At 36.0% G+C, this 25,267-nt stretch overlaps 1 protein-coding gene across 2 annotated transcripts; it reads left to right on the top strand.

The window, feature by feature from the left end:
- Nucleotides 1-566: 566 nt before the first annotated feature.
- lss (lanosterol synthase (2,3-oxidosqualene-lanosterol cyclase)) lies at nt 567-25,267 on the top strand. 2 transcript variants are annotated; one of them, XM_028435906.1, is made up of 22 exons: nt 567-692; nt 3,815-3,983; nt 4,861-4,999; nt 5,133-5,241; nt 6,246-6,367; nt 6,515-6,611; nt 9,439-9,574; nt 12,761-12,869; nt 13,121-13,239; nt 13,411-13,508; nt 14,806-14,833; nt 14,986-15,042; nt 16,024-16,095; nt 16,207-16,257; nt 16,356-16,505; nt 17,566-17,662; nt 19,318-19,423; nt 21,208-21,273; nt 21,348-21,428; nt 22,574-22,744; nt 22,918-22,996; nt 24,596-25,267. In XM_028435906.1, the coding sequence occupies exons 1-22, from the start codon at nt 679-681 to the stop codon at nt 24,731-24,733; spliced, it is 2,208 nt and encodes a 735-aa protein (XP_028291707.1). In that variant the 5' UTR covers nt 567-678; the 3' UTR covers nt 24,734-25,267. The 2 variants fall into 2 exon arrangements, with proteins under 2 accessions (XP_028291707.1, XP_028291706.1); XM_028435905.1 differs by having other exon boundaries at nt 22,571-22,744.

The following is a 25,267-nucleotide window of genomic DNA, read 5'->3' as shown; positions in this document are numbered from 1 at the left end:
TTTCTGCATTTAAAGTGATTTTTTTAATTATTTTTGATTGAGTTGTTTTTTAAATTTCATGAATGAATATTAAAGACGCAAATATACCTCCATAAAACACAAGCTCCTCGTTTGTTGCGCCAACTAGTCAAATACAGCTATGTCGACAGCGACCTGTTACGAAGTATAGTATTTATTTATTTAGTTAGTTAGTTATTTAGTTATTTGACAGGGACAATGCAGTCAGACATAGTTACAGCAAAAGATGCAACTAATGCGATGCATACAGAGTGTATAGCTAATGCTAATTCTCAACTCCTGTCACTGGTTGAGCTTTTCCCAACATACAAAACATATACAAACACAATAACTTATTTGCAATAGTAAAGTTCATCTGTTAAACTGAGCGTTCTGATTGGATGATCGGTCAATAAGCCTGCCCCCTTTCCCCGCCTGGCTATCGTTTGATTGGGCAGTCAAGACTCTGCTCATGTCGCTCCATGTGGATAACTTGTCGTACGGCACAGTGCGGGTTTCTGGGTAATGTAGTTTTAGATGGCTTTGACTCTGTGCTGATTTTGTTTGCTGGAACTACAGTTCCCAGGTTGGGAGCAGCAGCCAGGGGCGGGTCTCCAGCGGTACCTGAAAAGGCGTTTGTTTAAATGTCAGCAGAGGTTTTTAAACTCTGTTAGAAACACAATGACCGAGGGGACGTGAGTACTATTCTGATCATATTTACTATATAGTGTTTTTATAATAGTTTTTGATACAATTATGTAAAATTGTTAACCTGAGTAAGGAATTTGTTAACTTGGATTTTAGGATAACGCATGTGACAGAAGCTTGGCCAAAATGTCTATTGCTTTCATTTATTTACTCATAAAAATACAATTATAAGCCTTTTTTAATGAATAAACTTGCAAATCATCCTGTTTTCTTTTTTGTTGAAAACAAGTTTTTAATCTAGTATAGTAATTAATTTGAATTTTATTATTTTTCCATAAGATCTAGTTAGGTTGATAAAAGCCCAAGTCAGATTATATTTATCATTATAGAGGCTATTTTGTCATCTAAAACATATATTACAGTGCCTAAATGTATATTAATCATACACTCATCTAAAACACAACTTTCAAGCTTTCTACCTCAAAGTATAATGGGGTCATATCATGTCATTTCATCAAATATATGCCAGACCCTCAAAATTGGAAAAAAAAAGTTTGGGTTTTCAGAATTTTTCGAGATCGTAGTGTGTGAATAATTTTTGAAATGACATGGAATGACACAATGTTAATATAATGATTGTAAATCCTTATTCAATTCCTCTACACACTTTGTTCTGAACTCAGGGTCACATGGTGTGCCGTCTGCCTATCTCTAGCTCACATTGGGCACAAGGCCAGGTACAGACCCCTGTCTGTCTCAGAAACAACCATTAACAAATGAGCGGGAGGAGGACATGCAAACATAATATGAAGGTTCCCCACCCAGAAACCACACCCAGGCCTTATTGTTGTAAAGCAGAAGTTTTAACCAATATAACACTGTGTTGACACATCCTACCTTGTCTAAAACAGCCAAAATAGATTGAGTACAATTCTTACTGCAGAACTATTGTGACATCTCTGTGGTTCAGTGGTTTATATTTTATGCTATTGCTAAGAGTATTTCTAAAAAAAAAAAACAAAAAAAAAAAAACACACAACTTGTATTTAACTTAACCCTTTAAAGCCTGAATCATTAAATACCGTAATTGACAGAAAATTCTGATGTTTTGAATTACATTCCAAACTGAGGAAATTGGCACCTAAACACGCTTTGCTATCTTCTTATAACTTCCTCCTGCTTTGTGAGCATCAGTTATTTTCAGTTTCAGAGTTGGTGTGTTGTTTCCTTTTCTGTTATTTTGAAAATGTAAAGGATGGAAATAAAACTCAATTCTTTTTGACATGTTATGGGAATGTCTCATCTGTAATTTGAAGCCTTTTGGAGATTTTTTCAGCTTCCTCTGGCTTCATTATTCACATTTATACAAATGAGTTTGCTATTAGCAGGATTAGGTCAGAAGTACTTGATTGATTTTGACATTAAACCAAAGATAGATCTTTTTACGCCATGGAAGATTCCATTAAATGTTGGAGACAATCCAAATCAACGTACACATTCTGGATCAGTTTTGTTTCAAATATTCAAGTATTGAAAAATTCTATTTCTTATTATTGGTGATGTTTATGTGGCAATGTTTATAGCACTGAGTTTGCACATTTTATTACATTTTTTTGGACAAATTGGGGGTACCAATACCTTTGTAGCTTGACGATAAGCCACAGCCAGGGGTGGATTGGCCATCTGGCATACCGGGCATCGTCCCGGTGGGCCGGTCCGGTCTGCTACGTTTTTTTTTTTGACTAATGAAGGCAGACATGTTAATAGGTGGCCAAAAATGTTCCAAAAGTGTCAAAAACATGCCAAGAAAAGAAAGAGTAAAAAAATCACTAAAATTGGTCAAAAGCAGTCAAGAGTGGCCAAAAAATTAAATTAAAGAGAAACCAGGTGGTATGTGATGGCAATGGGTAAAATGTAAATGGGCCAAATGTGGCAAACAATAGTGATAAAGAGCAAAAATGTAGGGAATAAAGGAAACAAGTGGTATTTATTGGGAGAAGTTAGCTTATTTGGATGAAAAGTGACAAAAATATGTTTAAGAAAGAACAAAAATTGGATAAAAGTAGCTAAAAGAACTTGCCAAAATGTACAAAAAACTGGAAAAAAAATGATATCATCAGTAGGGTAAACCTAACCTGTCTCACGACGGTCTGTCTAATAGGATTTTGTTTTTAGCTACTTCTTATTGGTAAAACGTTGCTAAAGTCTGAAAAAAGTGTCAGAACCTTTTGTAAAGGGGCAAATATGGGACAAAAGAAGTTGTAAAATAGGCAAAAAGAGGGTAAAATGTTTCCCCTGTTTAAGGTTTTCTGTGGAATAAGCATAAAGAGCCATGTTGAACATGTTGAGCATCACTTAATAACAGCTTCTACATGGTGTCGCTGATAATGTTGTGCGCTGGTTTGAACACAAAAGGCCAGTGCTTAATTTATGTCCCAGTCCACCCCTGGCCACACCCACTTCCTTACTTTTTGCAAGAAAATGGAATTGCCTGTACTAAACATTGAATAATATAAGAAGATTAGGATGAATTCCAGGCTAATGCATTTGAACCTATACTGTATGGTTTTTAATGGTGATGGACATTTCTTACAAGCCTTTAAAGTGTGACTGATCAGGATTACTGGTCTAGATCAGTGGTTCTCAACTGGTCCCACCCTGGGACACACATTTTACCAAGGACATTAAATTGTGACCCACTTTTTCTTGGAATTCAACCAACCAAATTTAGTTTTTCAAAAATAGATGTTGAAAACACATATATAATATTTTTTCCAACATAAATCTACATATTTTCCTGTGTAACATGCATTTCACAGCATGCCTATCTAAAGAAAAGTTTCTTTCAAAATAAAATACAACATGAGTGACATTAAGCATTTATATCATTTTGACCCACTGTCCGCAACCCACCCAGTACAGGTCCACAACCCACTTTTGGGTCCCGACCCACCAGTTGAGAATCCCTGGTCTAGATAACTGCCAATATCTGGCATAAAGTAGATTTGGCGCTTGGTGGAGGTTTATGCTCCCTCAGTCCTCTTGTTTTAATAATACAGTAAATTACTTTAAACTACATTGCACCTTAGCGAAGCAATATTATCTTTTAAGAAGTATCAGGCTTTTTATAATGATTATTGGATGAATGATCAGATACTTTGTATTCCAGGAGCCTGCGGAGGCGAGGGGGCCCGTACAGGACGGAGCCAGCCACAGACATGAGTCGATGGAGGCTAACTAATACTGAGGGCAGGCAAACCTGGCATTATGTGGAACATCCGGAGACACCAGACAGAGAGCAGACTATGCTGGAGGCCCACTCACTGGGCCTGGATACAGTGGGTTCTGATTCATGATTGGTTTTACTTGATCGTATTTCAAACTTTGCTGATGTGTTTTTTCATTAAACAGGTTTAATTAAGGAAAAGGAGAAGTATATTTTGTTCAATTACTCGATTAATCAATGGATTAATCAATAGAATGCTGAATTACCATAATTCCATTGCTGCGGCCCTAGTGTTCACCATCAGAGAAAAGTTTGACGAGTTAGTTAAATGAGGCATTTAGATCCAAAGATAACAAAGTCTTAAGCAATTTCGCAAGAGCATCAACAGCTTTTATCTCAAAAACGACTAACGGACAAAAAATTCTGCATGGTTTACAGTATGTATTAGTCCCATTTATTGGTGTTGTATATACTTGAAGATATCATTTCTGGTCCAAGCAATAACGATCTGAGTTGTTGTGAATTTCTACAGTGTGAAAAAAGTTGTATCTCGTCGTAATCCTTTTTCTGCTTCAAAAAATGACTATTTTTAGATAAATAAAAAAAAAAAGAGAGCGAGAGAGAGAGATTTAGTCTAGAATTTAAGCAAATGTAAATAACTTGTTCCTTATTTTATGACTGTTTGCATTACAAAAAGTAAACCTCATTTGAAAAGTTATTTGGAACTGAAATAAATGGTATAATGTTTCATAATTATTGCCCTCCTAAGTCGCTTTAGCATTTCCTGCAGGCTACATTATTCATAATTATATATTATATTTTAAGGCGCCTTTTCGGCACTCAACGTTACTGCACATGGAGTTTGACAAAATAATAAGAATACATTCTTGTAAAGTTTTCCAAATGAGGTTAACATGTGATTTTTTGAATTTTGTTACACAATGAACCCTGAACTGCAGCAGAAAATCTGTTCCTGACTTTCCTCACAGAGCCAGTTTGTGCCTGACTCTCCACCTGTGCACACTGCTGTGGATGCGAGTGTGAAAGGGATGAACTTCTATAGTCACCTCCAGGCTGAGGACGGGCACTGGGCGGGGGACTACGGCGGACCTCTTTTCCTGCTCCCAGGTAAACCATCACCTGATTTAAACTGGGACAAAAAGCTGCAAACTGAGTTCTGGTTAAACACAGTTACTGTCTGATATATCATTACACTACATAGAAGATTCTGTGATATTATTCATTTATTTGTGCCCCTCAGGACTCTTGATCACCTGTTATGTAGCAAAGATCTCTCTGGCTGAGGCCTGGAAGAAGGAGATGGTGCGATACCTGCGCTCCGTCCAGCTCACAGATGGTGGCTGGGGTCTGTAAGTCATTGGCACTCGTGAATCATACCTGAAATATTCAAAATAAACTACTACGGTCATTTTTTTTTATTTTTAGAAGTTTTCCTTTTTGTGGTCAGTTTTTATGAGAGGGTATAGACAGGATTTTGTTGAAATCATTAACCCACACCCCACCCACTTCAGCAAACTCTCCTGGTTCTTTTATAAATGCAGTAGTTACTGTTATTGTGATAAGGGAAGAATTGTATATTTTTTTACTTTTGAGTATGAATATAAAAGGTTTTAGTGGCAAATAAGGAGAAAAAGATGCTCAAGTTGTCTAAGGAAGTTCTGTAATTCCATCTAAGATAAGATCAAACTTTATTGATCCCCAATGAGGGAAATTTAGATGTTCCAGCAGCTCCGAAAACAGAGAAACAGGAAATATAACAGCATCAAACAATAATTAAATAAGGGAAGAAAAAATACAATAGAATTAAATAATACAAGTCATAAAACTATATAGGAAAAAAATCTAAGTTTGATTTGTAATTGTGTTGAGTATATGGTACATTTACATTTTTATGTGTTGTATGTGGGTATGTACGTTGATATAAAAAACTATTTACTTTTCTTTTTCTTTTCTTTTAATAAATGATACTATTTTGAAACGTACATGGAAAAGAGGGTGATTTGAACCTCAAAGGAATAAATATTTATTATCTGTTTTTGAGGTTTATTTAATTTTATTTCGTTTTTTTTTATTTCTCTCTGAGTTTTCTTTCAAGAAAGAGGACCACAGGCTTCTATTTTATTATGATGTTTTGTGATTGTTCAAACAAAAAAAATATATACTGTATATAAAAAAAAAATCATTAACCTGTATTACAGCACTGAAGAATTTCCACACACTGTATAAAAGTCTTTGAGTTTTAAACTTATATTTGTAGATTTAAATCTGATTATCTCTACATACTTTTCATACTGAAATTATTTACAGCATCTTTTTACATTTCTGATGATCTGGGTGTTGTGTTTTTTGGCAGGCACGTTGAGGACAAGTCCACCGTGTTTGGCACTGCCCTGAGTTACACGTCACTGAGGATTCTGGGAGTAGATCCTGATGATCCAGATATGGTTCGTGCCCGGAACAACCTGCACAGCAAAGGTTGGAATAAGTTCAAATCACAAGGACTTATACAGTCATACATACTTAAGTGTGGATATTAGTAGAATATTTGTGTAAATTGACCTTGTAATTGGACAAATGTTCAGTCATTCAAATGTTAGTGCACTAAAGCTTATTCTAATGCAGGCGGTGCAGCTGGGATTCCTTCCTGGGGTAAATTTTGGTTGGCTATTCTAAACGTGTACAGCTGGGATGGGATGAACACGCTTCTACCTGAGATGTGGTGAGTCAAACGTCCCACAATTCTGAAATCTATGGCTCGTTTCCACTGGCGGCATCGGCTCTACTCGGTTTGGCTCTACTCTCCTTTTTCACATTTTTACTGGGAAAAAGTACCTCCTTTGTGGTACCTGGTGCTGCTTTTTTAGTCCCTGCTTTGTTGAGGTTGCAGCCCTGGTCTGAAAATAAGACGTAGGCACAAAGCAGACACTGATTGGTTCAGTCATCACAGCGTAGAGTCATCAGCTCACACACAGAGGAAGCATTTGGCCACCATTGATTTTTGTTGGTGATCCATGGAGTCTGGCAGTTTCGCGTGTCAGGTTAGTGCTCAATGGAAAAACAGTATCGGGTCCCGAAAGCGAGGGGTACGGAGCCGAGTAGAGCCGATACCACCAATGGAAACACGCCAAAAGTGAAAATACATGAATATACGGTATATGGATAAAAGTATTTGGATGAATGGCAGTTTCACCAACAATCAACTGTTAGATAGACATATACCGTATTTTTCGGACTATAAGGCACACTATCAATGAATGGGTCTGACTGGTTTATTTTAATACATAAAGCGCACCGGACTATAAGGCACACCGGTTTGTTGTTGTTGTTATTATTATTATTAAGGCGCATGAAACGAAACAAAATAGTCAAATAAGTCAAACTTTATTCAACTCAATAACAATAACTCTCAACATTGTTCAGGTTTAACACATAAAATATAGAACAATACACTCACTTTTTCAGTTCAGTATGTTGAAGCACAGTACAGGTACATATCACTCCGCGAGGCGCCTGACTACGGTAGCCTTAAAGCGCCAAAATCCATCAAGTAGTGCAGCTTCATAGTTTACTGAAGTTGTACTAAAACATTTTGACATATTAATTTCATACATAAGGCGCAGGTACTTTAATATAGAGTTGATTCATTTTGTGCTTTTCCAGTTTGTCTGTGGGAATGTGCGCACACACATTTTGCAGAGCATTTATGGGGTCAGGCACTGATGTTGGACGCAACCTCCAGCCTCATGTGTAATCCTAAAAGTGACTGAAAACAATTACTATTAAAAAAAAAAAAAAAAAACTGTTGTTTTTAAGTTGTCCACTCCAGGTTCAAACTGATTAAGTGAGAATCAGTAACATGGAAAGCGAGCAGACCATTTTCTCTTTATTTCCTTCTTTACTAAACCTTTAAACAACAAACAAATCAATAACATAAAATGCATTCTGCCTATAGATTAAATACAACGGTAAAAGATGAAACAGTAAGTTCTATAAAAGTTTACATATCCTTTTTTTTTTTTTAATAAATCAAAGAAAACTTCAAACCTTATACTTAGTAAAAAGTAATTCATGTTATTATTATCACATTTAGTACAGCTTTTCAAATAATTTGAAAAAATGTATAAACATTTCAACTTGTCTGTTTTTTTAATGACTAACTGATTTATAAACTTGACATTTTTTGTAAAAAAAAGCAAAATCTCTATCACGAATGGCTGTACCTTTAAATATCATTAATTCACTCATTCATTCATTCATCTTCTGACCCAGTTATTCCTGTTCAGGATCGTGCTTATCTCTAGATTCTATAAATGACATGTTTTCTGGAAATCTTTCAAACATGAATTATTGTATTTCATGTATTTTTATCTATCCATTGAATATGATATTTGAACCTTATTCTCTAACACCTCCCACTTCACTTTGTGTGCTGTGCTGAGTCAGTTCAGGATTTCAGAAACTATCTATTGAAAAGGCTAAAACTTATAACGTCCAAAACAAAATTAATTTTCAGTCACTGCAGTGCACGCACGGTATCAGGTTGTGGAACAGTTTGTGTGTGGGCATAAAAAATGACTGAATTTAAAGCAATTTAAGCATTAATACTTAAAATGTATCTTCTCGAAGCACAAGTATTAAAGGGAAAAAATTGTAAATCGGTGTGTATACTTATATATGTATGTGTATATTTGGACAGATGCATGTATAGATGATCACATGAATTGTATAATTATATAGAAAGTGTAAATAGGTGTATATTATACGATTAATGTATAGAAATTAAGTATCGCACTAGATATTTCAAGGGCTAGCATCATATAAGTTTATACTTCCTCCTACTCATTTTCGAACATGTACCCAGGGTCCCCACGGTCATAAAATTCCTGTAAAAGTTATGGAATTTGAAAAGACAATTTTCCAGTCTTGAAAAGTCATGGAATAATCTAACAGTTTTGGAAATATAGCCTATTTTATTCTAATGTTTAAAATATATTAAACCCCAAAGAGGTTCAGTGTTATCTAAAAGTGAAAGTGCTGCATACCGGTATGGATATTTGGTAAAAATTTGGAAAAGTATTTTGGAAAAGTTTTTAAAAATCATTGAGACAAAAGCGTGGGAACCATGTGTACAGTCTTCACTTGCAGGATTTGGGAACCATTTAATCTCTCTTTGCTTTGTTTGAATTTTGATTTTAGTTGTAGTAGTAGTATTTTCTCTTTGTTGTAAATACACTGCTGCTATGTTCATATTTGAAATAAAATTCTAATCAAATCAAATACTGCCATGGGTTTTCCCAGTCTGCAAAATATGGGATTAATTTGAGGTGTATGTTAACCCATGAACTAAAATGAGTTTGACACTGCTAAACGTTGTTTGTTGCACAGATGCATTAGCAAATGTATGTATGTGGTTGTTTTGTGAAACAATAATGATTGTTTAATCTTGAGTATTGATGACCCGAGGTGCGTTTTTGTGATTGAATCAATTCTACCCATTAATGCATTTATCCATTGCTTCCAGGGACAATGATGATGTTTGTTTCCAGGCTGTTTCCAACATGGATGCCAGCCCACCCCTCCACCCTGTGGTGCCACTGTCGACAGGTCTACCTTCCCATGAGTTACTGCTACGCAGTCAGACTGAGAGCAGAGGAGGACCCCCTGGTACTCAGCCTCAGGGAGGTGAGTGTTATCATTTCTACCACAAGGGGTCGCCAGGCTTTCTTCTATCAGTAACTTTGGCACTGGTGGATGTGGTGGAGTAGACTGGTTCCACCCATCTGTACCATCCCAGCTATCCAGACTGGAGCTGTGAGGAGCAAATACACATTTACACTCATACAATAATTTCCACGAAGGAAAGGATCAATATGCATAGTTTTAGTTTAGTTTTAGTTTTATTTCAAGCACACAATGAAAAAGTGTACAGCATGTACAACATAATACAATAATTCAAAAATTCACAGCTGCTCGAAAAGGAGTGGGATGAAGTTTAACGCTTATTAATTCCCAACCCCTCTTCCAAAGTCTTAATACAATAGCTTACTTCCTTTGGTTTTATGTACTTTCTTACATAACACAAGCACATATATCTTCATTAGAGATGTAACGATTAATCGTAAGGGAGTTAAAAATCGATTCATAGGTATCACGGATCATATCGATTTTCTGAAAATTGAATCGCAGTACTTTTTTAAACAGCAGAGGGCGCTATCTATTTATCCTTCTCTTCCAAAAGTGTAGGCGGCGGGCGGAATCTGCTACTACTTTCTTTCTGGCCACCTTCTACTCTTAAACATGTTCATAAATGATTTTTTACCCCTTTAGCACCGAAAGAATATCTGTAATATTACGTGAATATCTGTAAAAGTCACATTTTTCTATTAGCTCTGTCTGCTAGCATAGCCTCTCTTCTTCACTGCACAGAATAGCTGCATCCCAACTGAACACTGGGTTACCAGCGCCCTCTGATGGTCCAAACAAATATCTGACGTAAATACAATGCAGTCTGGTTTTTTTTTTAAAGTCCAATTGTTAAGGTACAAAATACATTTTCAGTTGCACTTTTAAAAAGAAAAAGAACTATTATGCAGTTTTGCATTGTTTACTATAGAACCAGAATTTAAATTAATAGGCTTCTTCTTCATTTGTATTACTTTATTTATTTCATTCAAGATTTATTTTTAGTTAAATTGCATCGTTTTGAATAGTTTATCAAGGGATTCTTTTGACAATGAAAAATAAAAGGAATATAGTACAAAAAGGAATATTTTTCAATCATTATTTGTCTACAGTCCCATTTTGTAAAATAAATCGTGAGAGAATCGTATCTTGAGTTGAGTGAATCGTTACATCCCTAATCTTCATACATTCAAACAATATGTTAACAACAAAATCTCCAGCTAAACCAACTCATTTTCCTTCATTTTTATAAAGTTCAAAAATCATTTATTTAAATCTTTTCCTAAATTGTTTTATATTTGGACATTGGGATATGCATAGCCCTCTATTTCATGACACTATCATTATTTTATTATTATTAAGAATTTTGTTTTAAAAAAAAAAAAGGAATATTTTCAAGACTGCACACTGCACAGGCTGCATTCTAACTCGTTTTGGCCATAGATTACCATAGTTCAGTGTTTTTCAACCTTAAGGTCACCTGAAATGTCTAGTAATAATAAAATAAAATAAAATGACTAATTAAAATCACATCTTTTTTTATTACTATTCTTTTTCAAATTAAAACACCACACACAATCTCAAACAACCGTATTCTATACTTTCACTTTCTTAAATATAGATCTAGTTCATATAAAATGCAGTAGAAATATATCTGAGCAGTGGCATCGTTTCACGTTACGCACTAATCCTGGCTACACCTAAACCAATACCTGTAACACAGCATAACAAACAAAAAGGTGCAATATAAATACGGAGTCATGGCAAGAAATAGGTTGGGGACCACTGCCATAGATTTATCATTGGTGCCATCAGTCATTGTTAAAATATTAATAAAACATTTGTTGTGATAATTTCTTCATAAGTTTTTGAAAATGTGAAAGTCTTTCTCAAATAAAAGCCACAGTAGTACATTTGCTCTCAGTCTTTGAAGTTCACAACAGAACTTACGTTTCTCAAAATAAGTATCTTTAGCTTAAAGCTGCTGTAAATAACATTGTTTTATCAGATAAAGAAGTAGTGTGGGCCTCTATGTCTTTTGAGCTCCACTGTAAGCACTCTCTCTTATTGACATTGTGGGAAGTTTTTGTGGAATGTGAGTTGATATCATCATGTCAGGTGGTATCATGGGGAATATCTGGGACAGAAATAGTGTCAAGACACTCATTGTCCTCCTTCTCTTGCAAAGAAACACAAGAAATCACGTTAAAGGTGCAGTCTGCAACTCTCAGAACCCTCTCTCCCCCTCCCTCCCCGCTGCTCTCTTGCCCTGCCTCCAAACTTTCCAAAGTCCATCCCTCAGAGGAGCTAACAAGCTAACGTTAGTCCGACAGCAACATCACAGTAATATAACATGCTCTGTTAAAAGCATCTTACTGCAGCGCTTCTCTCTCTCTCAAAGTGCACAAACCTCAGCAGCAGCAGCAACAACACAGTGTCACTTACAGCAGCCCAAATGGAGGCTGCTGCATGCACATGAACAAATGCATGCACTACAGATTTCTAGTGTAACAATTACTAATCAAACATAATGTAAATCAAGCAGCAGTAATTACCTTTCAAGCAGAAAAGTCACCATTTCCATGTTCTACTCCTCCAGACCATACACTGTAAAAAAGACTGCGCTTTAGCCCAGGAAAGGGGCGGGGCCTGTGAGCAACAGCTGTCAGACAGTCAATCAAACACAATCCTCGCACTGATTGGTTCTTTTTGCTCGGTCGTGGTGCATTCTGGTAATCTGCCAAAGGTTGCAGGAGCAGCAGGGGGCGGGACTCAATGAGCCTGTTTTTTTCACACAAATGACTAGTTTGATGTAAAGCTGTCCTTACATAGTGACAGCTTTAGCAAATAAGATAAAAAGTCACTTTTATAAGAATTGCAGACTGCACCTTTAAGAATGAAGACAAAACACTTCTATGCATCCGTCTATGGGATTCAACTTCCCACAATGCAATGCGCAATTCAATGCACAACAAAATGTCAATTAGAATGTTTACAGTGGAGGTGGAAAAAAAAACATTTCAGCGTCAATTTAAATTTTTTACATCTGTTTTTCAAGCAAATGGTCTCCAATTTATTGATCTGTGGGGCCTACACTGTCTTTATCTGATTAAATGATCGTCTCCAGCAGCTTTAAGTTATAAATATGTCTTGTGTGTAATCTGTGCTTTGCTCTTTTAATTTTAGGAGCTTTACATTCAGAACTATGACACCATTAACTGGCCTGCTCAGAGGAACAATGTGGCAGCATGTGACATGTACACCCCTCACAGCACATTGCTGTCTGTCGCCTACCGTAAGTACACATCCTATATCCTACAGTTTTTAATTTTTTCCTTGGCTTTGAATGCCATTATTACGAATGCCTTTTTCACATGTTAAAACTAAATCACTCTTAGCAACCACTACAACAAACACCAAATGAAGGAAAAGCCTCAGGTTGTTTTTACGCAATGATAAGAAGTGTGTTTCATGTGGGCTCGCCAACGTTGTCCCTTTGTGTGTTACTCACTCATCCTAACCTTATGACTCTGGGTTTCCCCAAAGTGCTCCTGAATCAGTATGAAGCCCACCACATCAGCAGCTTCAGGAAAAGAGCCACTAAAGAGCTGTATGCGCACATCCAGGCCGATGACCGCTTCACCAAATGTATCAGCATTGGACCGGTAATAAACATAGCAATATAGAAAAGAAAAAGATTACATGTTAACCTTTAACTGCATTTGCAGACATAAAATATAAACAAAAATAATATAAAAAAGAAAGTAAAAATCTGACATAATTATACAACAAAGTATTGTGAGAATTGTAGAATAAATGACTGTCATACTTCTCAGATTTCTAAGACCATCAACATGCTGGTTCGCTGGTACGTCGATGGTGCCTCGTCTCCAGCCTTTCAGGAGCATGTGTCCAGGATAGCGGACTACCTCTGGTAGGTCAGGCACACCATGAATGCACATTACAAAAACAATCCACACTTCATTTATAAAACATTGAGTAGAATCTACAGTAAAAGTCAAAAATTTGAAAATCTGCTGAGCCCCAATAAATTCTGATTCATGAAACTGTGCAGAGCTCACCTGCACACACTTTTCCCTTTATCAATCACAGCCCAGCTAGAAGTTGGCGCAGGTGAATTCACTTCATGTGCCACCCTTGACACGCCCACATTCTACCATAAATGGTCAGTGCAATGGAGCTCGTTAATGGTTTTTGTATCTAAATGAGCTGCTGACCAATGGGATTGTACCATTGTTCGTGACAAGGAAAAGGAATTTCAGAACAATAAAGAGATGTGTGTGAGTGACAAAGGCCAGAAAAAAAAAGATTTATTTGGTGGTCAGAGAAATGGTGTAAATAAATGAAAACAGCGTGTCTGAGACGCATCGTAAGAGTGTTTCTGCTGTGGGACAAACCTGAGCTCACACTGCATCACATCTTTAAAGGTGAAACTCATCATTTCGGGAAGTAGTAGGTTCACAACAGAGCACAGGGCACAGCTTACCTCCTCCATGCTGTGCAGGTTTGTGAAGCACAAAGCACATTAAATGGTTCTCTACACCAAGTTTGTCAGATTGTGTTCACATTTTATGGTTTATGTACCAGTACATGCATTAATTTTCACTCAGTTATTTTAATATGAACATTTAAATACCTGAGAAATTTGCTCAATGGGGTGACCGTGACTCAGGTGGTAGAGGGTTGTCTTCTGATCGAGAGGTTGTGGGTTCGATCCCAGTACCTGATGATGTGTCCTTGGGCAAGACACTGAACCCTAAGTTGCTCCCAACCCTAAGTTGTCGACTAGCGCCTTGCATGGCAGTCCTGTGTGTGAATGTGAGAGTGATTGGGGGAATGAGCTGATATGTAAAGCGCTTTGGAACTGCTTCAGTGTGGGGATAAAGCGCTATATAAATCAAGTCAATTTACCATTTACCACATCTAAAACACAGCAGGCTAGGGTCTGATAATGGGGATCTATAACTCTGATATGTGAGCACATTAAATGTATGAGATGAATCTGACTTCAGTTGACCACCTCACCATCGGCACCGTCCCACATCTCCAAAGGGTCCGTGCTCCAGGTTCAAAGTTAGCAATAAAGCAAGCTTTATAAATGAGACCCCTGATCTCATGCTGTCGCCACTCATCACTCAAATGACACAACCACAGAAGACTCACAATAAGCTTCATCAGTGATGATGTAACTAAAGCTTTCTGTGTTCTAGGTTGGGTTTGGATGGCCTGAAAATGCAGGTGAGTTTCTTTATAGCAAAACATTTGTTTGAAAATTAGGCTGTTCATGATGTTAAACATTGTGTTTTGCTTTTGTTTTTTAAATGAAAAAAGTTAAAATGCTTTATCAAATTTCAGGATAACATTTAGCTGCTGTTTTCTGTGTCCCACAGGGAACAAATGGATCTCAGCTCTGGGATACCTGCTTTGCAGTACAGGCTTTTCTTGAGGTATACCAAAAACCAACTAATTTCTAAATACTAAACTAAATATTAGACTGTTATATGTAGAATGAATGAATGATGAACTTAGTAAGCTTGAGTCAGCATCAGCTTTGCTACAATGACAGACATTGCAGCAAAGCTGGGTTTTTACATCATCGTTCATCCATCATCCGGGTCTGGATGATCAGGAATCAAGGCCCCTCCTACCCAGTGTTAATATCGACAGCAAATTTCTATATAGTTTTAGTCAATCTTTTGACCAAAATACAATGTATATTTAGTCCAAATGTAGTCATCAGTACTATTTGACGTCAAGATTTCAGTTGACTAAATCTGTTACAGATATAGTCAACTGAAATATACAGGATAAGAGGTTATGCATTTTAATTTTATTTTGGTTAACATCTATCAACCTGATATGGGATGGTATTAATATTTGTAAATACACACAGGCCGATGTAATGTGATCACTGTGTAGGATCACATGATCACCTGATTGGATTTCGTCTCATGTAACAAAAATTATAATTTCATTTTCGTTAGTCGACGAAAATATAAATATTTTTTGATATTGTTTTTTTTATTAGTCACTTGAAAAATATAGCTGACAAAACTATGACAAAAATTCTTAGACAAAATTTACACTGCTTACACCCTAACTCAATAAATTTGAATAAATGATTTACATATTTTTAGCTTGACTTTATTTTTGTCACTTGCATTTAATTAATGTCTGTATGACATCTAAATCAAGATTTGTAAGGCTATCCCTTCCCACCAATATTGCACTGTTTTATCAGATCAAGACCTAGAATCACTTAATACTTGATACAACATGAATGACGGAGGACTCGTCTTGAAAAATATGGGATCCTGATCATTCTTTTTTTTAATATGGTTTGCAGATGAGATATGTAATAATTGCGATAATTCACTCCCTCAGCTCTTGTCTAATAATCCTGTATCTTTTTTAATGTGTTTTTTTAGGCTGGAGCCCAGGATGACCTCAGACTCAAAGAGTGTCTTAACAGTGCCCACGAGTTTCTCAGGCTCACACAGGTACAGTGTCTGAAGCTCGCTCTCTGCCTCTGTCTCAACATGCAAATGTAACAGATGAGTTTTTATTTGTGTAATGTTATAGAAGTTTAACTCTATTGATGTCTCTGACAGATCCCTGAGAACCCCCCTGAATACCACAAATACTACAGGCAAATGAACAAGGTACTTGTACTATCCTCACTCTGCTGTTTGTTGCAGATGTGATTTTCTACAGATAAATGTATTTTCTCTGTATGTGTGTTAATGTTAATGTTAATCAGGGAGGGTTCCCCTTCAGTACCCGCGACTGTGGTTGGATTGTGGCTGACTGTACAGCAGAGGGTCTGAAGTCAGTGATGCTGCTGCAGGAGCTCTGTCCTTTCATCACTGAACCTGTCCCCACTGAGCGCCTGCATGATGCTGTTGACGTCGTAAGTTTGCAGATATAACAAGTGGAAGGGTTTTGACATGAAACTACACACAAGAATTTGCTGTTTCAGTCTCTGACAAACCGGCTCCAATGAGAGCAGTGCTGAACAGATGCTGAACAGGTGGAGACAAACATTACAGTGGGGTCAAACATCACTGGCTGCATTTTCATTAGGCAGTGGCTATTTGTACGCTAATATACCGACATTCTATCCGTACGCAGCACCCCTCATTGGCCAATTTAGGTCACATGACTAAGACTGAACCTAACCGTAAACCTAACCCTCGCCCTAAAAATTGTTGCGATATAGGGTTATAACCTAAACCTAACTCTAAGACGCCACGTACGTGTACTTCGGTAAACGTACCAATAGCACCTGGGTTGTTGGTACGGCAACCGTATGAATAGACACTGTATTTTCATTACCATTGGAAATGCACAAAATCTTAATAGTGCAATAAAATCTGGTAATGGAAACACCTGAATTTTGAAAAAATACTCAAATATCGGTAAAATGTCTTTACACTTTCATGAGGCGGTTTTTCAGACGTTTCGATATTGAGATGTGTTGCAAACTATGGAAACAGTTTTACCACAACTACAGGTCACGGAACATGACGTACATGGTCACATGACCACTGCTCTCCGTGTAAACATGGCGCGGTACATCTAAACAGAAGAGGAGACCGGGACATTTCTTAGCATTGTACTTAAAATGTATTACTGCCACATTAGACGTGAAACAACAAAGTAATTCAGAGTGTTATAAAGAGGTTTGAAGCGTCCGTCTTTCTGCGGCAAAGTCTCGCAGGATGATATTTCACAGGAGTTACGAGGCTTCTGACCAAAACAACCTTCAATGGAAACATGTTCATAGCACAATTATACTTTGTCGACATTTAAAAACATCGCTTTTATTTTGCTAAAATCTGTAATGGAAACACAGCTATTGACATGCAATTGCCAAATACGTATTTGCCTTGCAAATACAGGTCTTGCCTAGTTATTATTAATATTCTACATTGACTCTACACTACCTCAACACTTTGCTCTCTTTGCAGCTGCTAAGCATGAAAAACACGGATGGTGGATTTGCCACTTATGAAACAAAAAGAGGAGGAAAACTTCTAGAGCTGCTCAACCCCTCTGAGGTGTTTGGTAAGTCTGTTAATGGGAGCATACACGAGTGTTTAAAAAAATGACAGACTTTATGTATTTACACAAATTGGAAACTCTGGGACTGGATCTTCAATCTCAGTTTCCTCAAAATCCCCTCGAGCTTCTCCCCACACTCTAAGGTTTTTTGGACGAGAGTGTCATCTAAAGCATGCATGTTCTTGAGAACAGTGCCTGTATTCACAAAGCATCCTAAGGCTAAATGTAACTCTTGGTAACGTCATTATAAGAAAAATTGTGGAATTTCTCAAAAAAGATTTTTCACAAAGCATCTTAGGCCTTAACAGAGCTCCTAAGGTGAAAAACTGTTAAGAGGAGCGAGGTGGACTTTTAAGAAGCCTAAGGCTGTATTTGAAAGGTCATACTCATACTAAGTCTGACGTCAAAATGAGGATGTAGTGCATTTACATTAGATAGTATGGAAAGATTAAGTACGCGAGAAATACCCGGATGTATACTATATCTGGACATTTTTGAAGTATGCACGGTGGGCACACTAGCCATACTCAACCTTCCCATGATGCATTGTGAGCGGAACGTAAAATCGTCCTGGGACTGGCTTTAAGCTAAAAATCAAACATTCTTTTTTCAAAACAAAAGCATCTCTACTTGTCTTTCATTAGTTTTTAACACTTTTGCAAATAGGGCTCTTATTTTGAAGTTAATCGTAAGTTTTGTCAGTAGCACAATGGAGGGTCCCTGAAAATCTCCAAAATGTCAGCATGAAATGTGTTTCCGTGAGTTTTATGGATCAAATGGCCACATGTTGATATTCTACTTCCACTTTCTCACTTAAAATGTTCAGAACTTTCAAAGGTGTCGAATCAACAGAGATATTTAGCCTCAGTGTGCTTCAGGTTTTTGTCCTTGCAAATGCATCTTGGGAAACTTGGAAGTATACTTCAGTGAGAATGGTCATCATCCTAATCATACTGATAGTATATAGTAAACAGTATGGAGTGTGCCATTTCCAACACACCCTAAGAGTGTTTTAAACAGACAAGATGGCAGAAAGACGAAGTATGTTTAACCACAGTGATTTAATAACACCTGAACGTAATAACGCCTGAATGTTTTCCTTTTTGTAACAACCAATCACAGCTTTTAGCAGACTGCATCACCTAGCAACGGGGTTAGATCAAAGTTTCTGTCCCTCCCTGCTCAGAGTTGCTCACAGAAACTTTCTGAATCACTCTTAAACTAAAATTCCTTGCTAGGAATATTTAGGCTAAGTTAGGAGCTCTCTAAATATGGGCACAGGAAGAGGTCTGATCTAAAAAATTAAAGAGTTTACTTTTAAAACACTGTTCCGAAACACTCCCATGATGATACGACTCAGGCCCTGAAGTAACTCTCTCTATATTTTTTAGTGAATTCAATTTGCAAACGTTTCAATGACGAAACAAGGAAACAGGAAACAAAATTTTGGACTTGACATTTGGATCAACTTTAATTATTTCGTAAACGGAGAAGCAGTTTTCTCCATTTTGCTTGAGGATGTCGCAATAATAAATCTTTGAAGGTCAAACCAACATCAGTATCCTGTTTTTGATCAGAAAAGAGGATGCAGTGCCTGTTGTGTAACATCTGTTTAATTTTAATATTACTTTTTTTTTCTGTTACACTCTTATGAACAGGTGACATCATGATAGACTACACCTATGTGGAGTGCACGTCGGCAGTAATGCAGGCTCTGAGGCATTTTCAGATGTCACACCCTGATTATAGAGCAAAGGAGATAAGGTATTCCCACACACACATGTCTGAAAGCTTAGCAGGTTAGGACAGTGTTTTTCAACCTTTTTTGAGCAAAGGAACAATCTTTTCATTTAAAAAAATCCCAAGGCACACCACCAACCAAAAATGTTAAAAAAATGAAACTTTGTAACCTATATTAACAATATACAATTGTTCTTGAATAGTAATCAAATAAACACAAAGAAAAAGTTTTTTAGGATTTTTCATGTTTCTTCTTTCGTATAAAAAGTGCAATTAACAATCTGCAGTCATTCTCATCAAAGTGTTTTTAATAGGAATCAAATGAGCAACAAAAAATCTAATAAGATTTTTACGAAATGTGAAATCTTTCACATTTCTTTTTTCAAATAAAAAGTGCAATATGCAGTCATTGTTATTTTTGTATTTAAAGTGCCTTGAATTCAAATCAAACAAAAAAACAAAATGTTTCATCATCTTTCATATTTTGCATAGTTGATGCACGTCATGGGAGTGATAATAGTAAGTAAAAAAAACATTAGATATTACTAGAACTACAATTTAACTTTATTCTGTTAAATTTTGATTTATTTAATGATTTTTTTAATACTATATTTATATGATAATATATTAATACATTATATTTATATATATAATTATATATATATTATATATTATATATAATATTAATTATAATTATATATATAAATATAATATATTATCATATAATTATAATTAATATTATATATATATATAATATTAACTATTATTATATATATATATATATATAATATATATATATATAATATTAATTATAATTATATGATAATATATTAATGCATTATATTTATATATATAATTATATAATTATAATTAATTATATATATATATATATACATTTAGTTCTGTATTGTTAAACGTTAAGAGTTTCAATAGACATTTTTTTTGGTTCTTTTTTCAGACATTAAATTTAAAGAGTAGATGTTGCTCTTGAATAAAGAACCAAAAAAACGTCTCTAGTAGAAGACATGATGAATGTTTTTGAGCTGTTAAGAGTTTCAGATTTGTTATTGAAGGATGTGATGTTCAAGAATGAACCAAATCTAATTTATTAACATGAATGTTCATTTTCATTATTTTATTATGTTTCACACAGAGACAAACACAAGCTCCTCATCTGTTCCTCCTCAGAGTCCTAAAGTGCACATGCAGTGCTTATAGCGAGCAAATATCTCATGGTGTTTTTTTATTGTTTTTACTGAATATCACAAGTTATTGTAGCTTTTTTTGCACACATCCACTGAGGTGGGGGCTTCCTCCCCCCGGAGACCATTGAGCAAATATGTACAATTAGTTAATTTGTTTTAAAAAAAAAAAAAGGTTTTTTAGAACAATTAGTGTGCCGCAACACAGTGGTTGAAAAACCCTGGTTTAGGACATTTGTTACAGGTACATGATGAGTAAGTAATTGGGAATAATGCCAATTGTATATTGGTTCATTTTTTCATGAAAGTAAGCACAACAGAAAATAATCCTCTTGGTCTTTTTTAGTGTTTTTTTTATTTATTATTATTTCATTTAGAATCCTGATCCTTCAAATGAAATAAACTTAATCTTATGGTTAATTAAGCATCCCTGTAACTGCACCTATTGACTTGATTTTTGTAGTTAACATTGGAAGAAATTAGAATGATTTTTCTGCATTCATGAAGTTCTCTGAGTTCTATATGACGAACGTTCTCCCGCAGCACTTTTTGTTGCCATTATTTTAAAGATGCAGGCTGTTAAACATTGCACTGTATCCTCTTCAGAAGCACTCTGAGAGAAGGACTGGAGTACTGCAGGAGGGTGCAGAGGCCTGATGGATCCTGGGAAGGGTAAGGCTTTCATTGTCTCTGCCTCGGGTGTGATGTCATCTTTATTTCATACTTATTCATGTTCCCACGTCCAGGTCATGGGGAGTGTGCTTCACATATGGAGCGTGGTTTGGACTGGAAGCCTTCGCCTGCATGTCACATGTCTATAATGATGAGTAAGAGTTTCCAGTGGTTGAAAAGGGGGCGGGACATTTCCATTACTTTCTTCATTACATTTCCATTTGAAATTAAGATAGGAAATCTTGGTAATATTTAAAAATACTGTATCATATCCAGACATAAATATTAGAAAACAACATTTCAACAGATTTATTTGAAAGTAGAACTTTGCAATTATTCAAGTTTTGTAAGAATCTTGACTTTATACGATTTGGTTGTGTCCAGGTGATGCTAGAAAAATATTTTCCCACCCAAGTTTAACATCCCTGTTCAGGACCAAGCTTCAATTTTTTAATTCCAAATGTTCTCGTTAATTCCCATAAATTCCTGTTTATTTGTTGGAAAACCAACTTTGTGGACTTGATTGTATCAAATGGGCTTCATTTTTTTGGGTACCATATACAATTGTACACTACTGTGTACATAATCTATGCAAGCAATTTTTTGTTAATTAGTGCTTACTCAAAACATCCATGTGTGCTTTCAAGTGCAATATATACCCACACCCATCTGTGTGTTATGAGCATCGTGCAATATTATAGCCAACATAGCACTCAATAATCAGGAATGTAGTGTAGTGTACAATGTAATATACTTGTATTAATGTACAATAATCTGTCAATGTGCAATATAATGAGGACCTGAGCCTCCAGGCAGCTAGCATCATGCACATTTAGCACTTTAGCATTACGGAACTTTAATTAATACTCTAGCACTTTACAATCAACAATGTATAATTGTCATGGTCCCCAAAGTTTATCTCTGCATTATATGTCATGTAGATTGTTCACGGTTGTTGTTGTATGTTACCTGTAGTTTAATTATTCTTTGTGTTTTTTTTCCAATACTGGTGTTTGTTTAATGTTATCACCAACCTGCTAATGGGATAAGGGATGGAAATTAGCCCCCTGGCTACAATCCCATGTATTTACATGAATATGTTTTTTTTCATACACATTGTCCCATTTAAAAACAAACAAACAAACAAAAAAATACATCTCAAATCTCAAATTCCAATGGAAAGTTTCCAACTTTTAAAATTTCTCGAATTTTTCAACCCACACACAATTGAAAGATGACTTTATGAATATGTGACTGTGTTCAATTTTGAGCGTCACCTTTGTGTGTTGTTTTTCAGCAGAGTTGTGTGTGATGAAGTGCAGAAAGCTTGTCAGTTCCTGCTGGACAGACAGATGTGCAATGGGGGGTGGGGGGAGGACTTTGAGTCGTGTGAGCAGCGTCGCTACGTCCAGAGCAGCTCAGCCCAGATTCACAACACCTGCTGGGCTTTGTTAGGACTCATGGCTGTCAGGTCAGTGTAGGACGGGCTCTGATTGGTGTGATGTGTTTACTGCTCTGCTGATGGCATTTCATTGAACAATTACAATAAATAAAAAGCCAATGAAATGCTTCCTAACAAATGATTTTAAATGATTGATAAGATGACTGGAGTGGTGTTGAGCTGATTGTGCTGTGTGTAACCAGGCACCCTGACAGACAGGCTGTTGAAAGAGGAGTACAGATGCTGATTGACAAGCAGCTGCCTAATGGAGACTGGCCTCAGGTGAATGCAATTGTTGACATATTTTTGTTGGCACGAAACAGACTCCAATGCTTCTTCTATTTTTCTAAAATGAAAAAAAAATACTTGGCATTTTAACTTTTGCACAATGCAACACTCGCTAAATTTGCTATGGAAAAGATGAGAGGCGGTACAGTAAGTGTTAAAACCGGGTTTTTCAACCTTGGGGTTGGGACCCCATGTGGGGTCCCCTGAAATGTCTGGTAATTGATTAAAAAAAAAAGGATTAAACTTAAAAATCTATATTTTGCAAATACACATCACACACAATAAATATCAAATAACTGTTTCCTATACTTAACCTTTCTCAAATATAAATCTAGTTAAAATAAAATGCAGTATAAAACGTTTCTGAGCTGGCGCACTTGTCACTTTGTGCACTAATCCTGGCTACTCTGTATTTGTTACACACTTTAATAAACATGATCAAAAACTAATTTTAGGAGAAAAATAAAATGTCTCTGGGGTCACCGGACATTTGTGATTTTAAAAATGGGGACACGACCCGAAAAAGGTTTGGAACCTCTGTGTTAAAACAATACGCTACAAACGGTAACTGTGATTCATGTGAATGTAAAGAAATGGGACACAATCTGGATCCAGCTGTAAAAAGCTGCTGCTTGTCAGTTGTGTTTGAATTTTCAAGAAACAAAATTGTTCATGATCATATTTTAAAGATGGTTTTTTTTTAATGAATGTGCAGATTATTTGTTTATTGGTCGTTCATAAAGCTTAATAATGTTGTAAACATGACTAGTACCGTTACACCTAATGAATGGTTTTTATTTACATCCATCATACAGCAAGATGAATAATTTCAAGGTAAAAATAAAAGCCAATAAATAAGGAACACCTGTTTTCGGACACTTGACACTAGAGGTGGGAACCTCTGGGTACCTCACGATACGATACGCGATACACAGCTCACGATAACGATTATCTCACAATATGACGATACTGCGATTATCGATATATTGGTCAGAAATCAATCTACGATAATCTACGTAACAAAAAAAAAAGATTATGTGAAAAGAAACATTTTTTATGTCTCTGAAAGACAATAAATTGAACAAGTGTCCTATGAACAGTGACACTATTTTAGTGCAACATACCAATGTAAACGAATAAGTATCTCAAATAGTGCTTTCTGTAAACAATAAATAGGGTCTTTCTTACCAGTGACACCATTATAGTGCAATACTCCAGTAAACAATATATTGGTTCCTTCAACAAACAGTGACAACATTTCCGTGAAGACCTACCTGCACATTTTAGTGAAAATGCAGAAAAGGTTTTGAAAATAATAAAATAATTCTTAAATCCAAAAAAAATGAAAAAAAATAATAATAATAATTTTTAAATATTGATCGTGCAAAAAAATAAAATAAAATAAAATATTGTGATATATCGCCATATCGAGATATCGTCACACTGCTAGTTGACACATAACAATGCCTTTAAATGTCTTGTCTTTTTTTTTTTTTCATGTATCCCACTTTTTTATACCTTGGAATAAGGTGAATATATAAGATGAAATTGAAATCGGTAAGACTGAATATATGTTGTTTTCTCTCTTCCCAGGAGAATATTGCAGGTGTGTTTAACAAAAGCTGTGCCATCAGCTACACTTCCTACAGAAACATCTTCCCTGTGTGGACACTCGGCCGATTCTCTAAACTGTACCCCAACAGTTCGCTGGCTGGCAGGGTCAAAGTCTGATGACCTTTCAACAAACCTCCAAATGTTCATTCATTGCACCATAGAACTGATTTCCATCATTCATCGGATTCGAGAGATAATGTTAGACATTGTTAGGCAATTACTCCCATGTTTACATTCCAAAAATACTGGCAACCCTTGGATAACATGCACTCTCTGTGCTCGGGTTTGTAAAGTTTAAAAAAAAAAAGAAAACTTATTGCTTCTTCCTTTTTATCGGTTTTACAATAAAAGCATTTTCTGTGTTCTGTGATCTTTTCATACTTTTTCACACTACTTCTCCTATCTTATAGCACATAAATCTTAGAAAACCAATAAATAATGTGAGTGTCATTGTGTTGTGCAGACATGATAGAACAGGAGACTTTAACATGATTGAAGTGTTCAGTATGAGGAATGTAGTGCTCGATGTTTTGGTAACCTTTATTCACATTGTACGCCTATCAATGCTCTGCCTCATTCTTTACTTCTGGCTTCGCTGTTGTTTCAAGTTGGATTTCAAGGGAAAACACACGCACCTTTTCAGACCAACAT

Source organism: Gouania willdenowi, chromosome 21, assembly GCF_900634775.1.
Source record: "Gouania willdenowi chromosome 21, fGouWil2.1, whole genome shotgun sequence".
Taxonomy (NCBI): Eukaryota; Metazoa; Chordata; class Actinopteri; order Blenniiformes; family Gobiesocidae; genus Gouania; species Gouania willdenowi.
Note: the sequence above shows the minus strand (reverse complement) of the source record. Positions and strands in the feature narration are given on the sequence as shown.

Coding starts and splice junctions, on each gene's coding strand:
- lss (XM_028435905.1), top strand. Junction 3,984..4,860: donor ACTCACTGGGCCTGGATACA/GTGGGTTCTGAT, acceptor CTTTCCTCACAG/AGCCAGTTTGTGCCTGACTC. Junction 17,663..19,317: donor CAACCCCTCTGAGGTGTTTG/GTAAGTCTGTTA, acceptor TCTTATGAACAG/GTGACATCATGATAGACTAC.